A 4,394-nucleotide genomic window follows, 5' to 3' on the forward strand; every position below is an offset into this window, starting at 1 on the left:
CCCAAAGGCAAGAAGACTGCCCAAAGGCAAGAAGACTGCCCAAAGGCAAGAAGACTGCCCAAAGGCAAGAAGACTGCCCAAAGGCAAGAAGACTGCCCAAAGGCAAGAAGACTGCCCAAAGGCAAGAAGACTGCCCAAAGGCAAGAAGACTGCCCAAAGGCAAGAAGACTGCCCAAAGGCAAGAAGACTGCCCAAAGGCAAGAAGACTGCCCAAAGGCAAGAAGACTGCCCAAAGGCAAGAAGACTGCCCAAAGGCAAGAAGACTGCCCAAAGGCAAGAAGACTGCCCAAAGGCAAGAAGACTGCCCAAAGGCAAGAAGACTGCCCAAAGGCAAGAAGACTGCCCAAAGGCAAGAAGACTGCCCAAAGGCAAGAAGACTGCCCAAAGGCAAGAAGACTGCCCAAAGGCAAGAAGACTGCCCAAAGGCAAGAAGACTGCCCAAAGGCAAGAAGACTGCCCAAAGGCAAGAAGACTGCCCAAAGGCAAGAAGACTGCCCAAAGGCAAGAAGACTGCCCAAAGGCAAGAAGACTGCCCAAAGGCAAGAAGACTGCCCAAAGGCAAGAAGACTGCCCAAAGGCAAGAAGACTGCCCAAAGGCAAGAAGACTGCCCAAAGGCAAGAAGACTGCCCAAAGGCAAGAAGACTGCCCAAAGGCAAGAAGACTGCCCAAAGGCAAGAAGACTGCCCAAAGGCAAGAAGACTGCCCAAAGGCAAGAAGACTGCCCAAAGGCAAGAAGACTGCCCAAAGGCAAGAAGACTGCCCAAAGGCAAGAAGACTGCCCAAAGGCAAGAAGACTGCCCAAAGGCAAGAAGACTGCCCAAAGGCAAGAAGACTGCCCAAAGGCAAGAAGACTGCCCAAAGGCAAGAAGACTGCCCAAAGGCAAGAAGACTGCCCAAAGGCAAGAAGACTGCCCAAAGGCAAGAAGACTGCCCAAAGGCAAGAAGACTGCCCAAAGGCAAGAAGACTGCCCAAAGGCAAGAAGACTGCCCAAAGGCAAGAAGACTGCCCAAAGGCAAGAAGACTGCCCAAAGGCAAGAAGACTGCCCAAAGGCAAGAAGACTGCCCAAAGGCAAGAAGACTGCCCAAAGGCAAGAAGACTGCCCAAAGGCAAGAAGACTGCCCAAAGGCAAGAAGACTGCCCAAAGGCAAGAAGACTGCCCAAAGGCAAGAAGACTGCCCAAAGGCAAGAAGACTGCCCAAAGGCAAGAAGACTGCCCAAAGGCAAGAAGACTGCAAGTCTGCTTTTAGCGTGGTGAAACAATATGGGAAGCTGAATATGTCTTAGCAGCAGCAAAATATGAGTTCAAGAACCAGCTTGCAAGCAGGATTTGGATCCATAGATTGCCATTCTTAGTCACACCTTATTCACCAGACTGTAGGGAGACTTTCCTCTACCTGAATTTCTTTTTTTCTTTCAAGTGCTGACACTGACTGACCTTTGTCTTCCCAGGTCTGTGCTTTATTCACTCATTGTGCTACAATAACAGCAACAATAACTTTAAATGAAGAAAAAAGAAAGGCTTGCATTTACATAGGGCCTACATGACTACCTAATGTCTCAAGGTTTTACAATCAATAATGTACTAATGAAATGTAATCACTGTTGTAATATAGGAAACACAGCAGACAATTTGTACAAGCTAATGCCCACAAGCAGCAAAGTGATAATGATCAGCTAATCTTTTTAAATGATATTGATTGTGGAATAAATATTGGCCAGGACACCAGGGAGGACTCCCTTATTCTTCTTTCAAATACTGCCATGGGATCTTAGACGACACCTCTGCCAGTGCAACACTCCTTTAGTACTACCCTGTACTCAGGCCCTGCAGTGAGACTTGAGTCCATAGGCTTCTGACTCAAGTGAGAGTTCTACCAACTGTGCCATGGCTGACAACTTTATATAGCTCCCTTAGCATAGTAAAATTGTGCTTCACAGGAGTGTTATCAAGCACACCATGACACCAATAGAAATTTGAGCAGGTGACCAAAAGCTTGTTAAATACATAGGTTTTAAGGAGTGTGTCGTAGGAGGAAAGTGAGGTTAAAACAAAAAGCGTATATTTAAGGAGGAAATTCCAGAGCCTTAGAGCCTAGGGTTGCTGAAAGCATGACTACTAATCATGGTGTGATTAAAATTGAGCATGTTGAAAGTCCAGAATTGGAGGAGAGCAGAGATCTCGGGCAGGGGATTTGCTGCAGAGCTGGAGGAGAGTGGGGTGGAAGGGGGATCTGTGACTCCATGGAGAGATTTAAAAACAAGAATGAGTATTTTCAAATGGGGAGCAAATGTAGGTCAGTGAGTACAGGGGTCACATTACTATATTACAACGACAAACACTGCTTTTCACTGTAAATATTAAAGGTTTATGGGTTTCTTTGTGGTTCTTTATTAGATGTTTTATAAGCAGTAAAACCGGTGACTGGTTCAGATGGACTTATACTGGATGTTTGAACTTTTTGCCTTTGGATATCTAGGTGCGAGATTTGCTTGAATGTTTGCCCTTTTTTTCAACAGATTTTGACTTTTTGGAACTAACTTTTTTCAGCTCTGCCTTGCTCTGCGCCTCAAGAAAGCTCTCCTGGTCAGGATAGACCTCGCTGTCGTCGGGATGGTCTTCATCAGTTAGCCTGAGACTTCTCGATTTGCGTCTGCTGCCCTTTGCTTCTGTTTTTGGTTCCAGTTTGCTGTCAGTTTCAGCTTCAGTTTTGGTTTCCTGATTTGGGGATTTTCCCTGCCTTAACCCTGCCTTGGCTCCATTCTTGTACTCGACTTTTGGTCCACCTTTTGATTGGTGCTTTGCCTCCTCAGCCTTTGCCTGAGGTGAGGATCTGTCCTTGAAGTCAGATGCCTCCTCATGCCTGGCGTCCTCCTTGTGCTCAGCCTGTGCTTCTTGCTTGCCATCTGCCTTGTCCCGTTTCATGTTCATCCATTCGTGTTTTGCCTCATGTTTCATGTCCACCCATTCATGGCCTGTTTCAATCTCCCACTGGTACTTTGGGTCATGTTTCTGCTCACTCTTTCCTTCATGTTTCTCTTCCTTTGTGTGCCCATGCTTGTCTTCTCTCTTCTCTGTGCTGGGTTCCACTTTTTTGGTTGTAGAGGCTTCTTTCATTTTGGCAGAGAAGACCCATGGATGTTCCAGAACCTCATCAATGGTGAGACGTTTGCTAGTGTCAGGGTGGAGCATTCGATAGATCAGTTCTTTGCAATCTGCAGGCACCACTTTTGACCGAGGGAAGTCTACTCTGTGCTCCTTTTGAATCCTCAGCATCCTTTTAATATTGGAGTCATCATATGGCATCGATCCACACACCATGATGAAAAGAATCACCCCAAGGCTCCAAACGTCGTACACTTTGGGCTGGTAAGGAATACCTTGCAGTACTTCAGGGGCTGCATATGCTGCAGAGCCACAGAAGGTTTTGCTAAGCAAGGGTCTCCCCTGATCGTCTGTACTGCATCGTTTGGCAAAACCAAAGTCGGAGAGCTTGACATTAAAGTCCTTATCGAGGAGAAGATTCTCACACTTGAGATCGCGATGGACCACATCCAGCTCGTGACAGTGCTTGACGGCCAGTGCCAACTGACGGAACATCTTACGTGACACCTCTTCAGGCAAGGCCCCCCTGGTTTTAATGAACTCTAGTAAATCTCCCTGAACACCCAACTCCATAATAATGTAAACCTTTCCATCTGAAGTCTCGAAAATCTCAAAGGTTTTGACGATGTAACGGTGATTGAGCAGAGCCAAGATTTCCAACTCACGGGGCAGAAACTTCTCCAGGAAATCAGCAGGGGCCTTCCTCCTGTCGATGATTTTAACAGCCACATTAGTCTTCAGACGGTCAGAGTAGGCAGACTTGACTTTGGCATATGACCCCTCCCCCAGGTTGACGCCCAAGGTGTAGCCCCGTTTTTTCAGGACCACCCCATCATCCATGGTGCTGTGACATCAATATGTTGTTGCACACTCCCTTCCTACCTCTTACCTGCTCACAAACGCCATGGAAACAAGCTCATAGGCACTTTGGCACAGCACACAAATGTTCTGTGTACCCTTTCAGCCCCAAAAGAGACTTGTTTTCACAAACAGTAACTTTAGTAAGTCACTGTCTTGGAGCTGGCAACTGTGGTTGTGATGGATCTAAAAAGAATGTTTGTGTTGTGACATAAAGATGATGGCACAATGATCATAATATGACTATAGGATGTTACAAATGCAAGATTTTTTAAGATTATGTTTTGGGACTTTCTTAAATTTAGGGTGAAATGAAGGGGGCAAAGTGACCTGTTCTGAAGGCTCGCTGACAGCAAGCTGTATGATGTGGCTGTTAAAAATTAAAGGGAGGCCAGTGTTGTTTTGCTGAAAAGAAAGTATAAGCTGTTCA

General features: G+C 46.3%; 1 protein-coding gene across 1 annotated transcript; it reads right to left on the reverse strand.

Moving 5' to 3' along the window:
- Positions 1-2,476: 2,476 nt before the first annotated feature.
- LOC121286081 (testis-specific serine/threonine-protein kinase 1-like) lies at positions 2,477-3,946 on the reverse strand. Its single transcript, XM_041203079.1, has one exon. It carries the CDS (start codon positions 3,944-3,946, stop codon positions 2,477-2,479), a length of 1,470 nt encoding a protein of 489 aa, XP_041059013.1.
- Between the last annotated feature and the right edge of the window lie 448 nt (positions 3,947-4,394).

The sequence above is a fragment of the Carcharodon carcharias genome, chromosome 13 (assembly GCF_017639515.1).
Source record: "Carcharodon carcharias isolate sCarCar2 chromosome 13, sCarCar2.pri, whole genome shotgun sequence".
NCBI classification, from domain to species: domain Eukaryota; kingdom Metazoa; phylum Chordata; class Chondrichthyes; order Lamniformes; family Lamnidae; genus Carcharodon; species Carcharodon carcharias.

Bases quoted from the DNA above. Each gene is read 5' to 3' on its own strand.
- LOC121286081 (XM_041203079.1), bottom strand. From the start codon at position 3,946: ATGGATGATGGGGTGGTCCTGAAAAAACGGGGCTACACCTTGGGCGTC.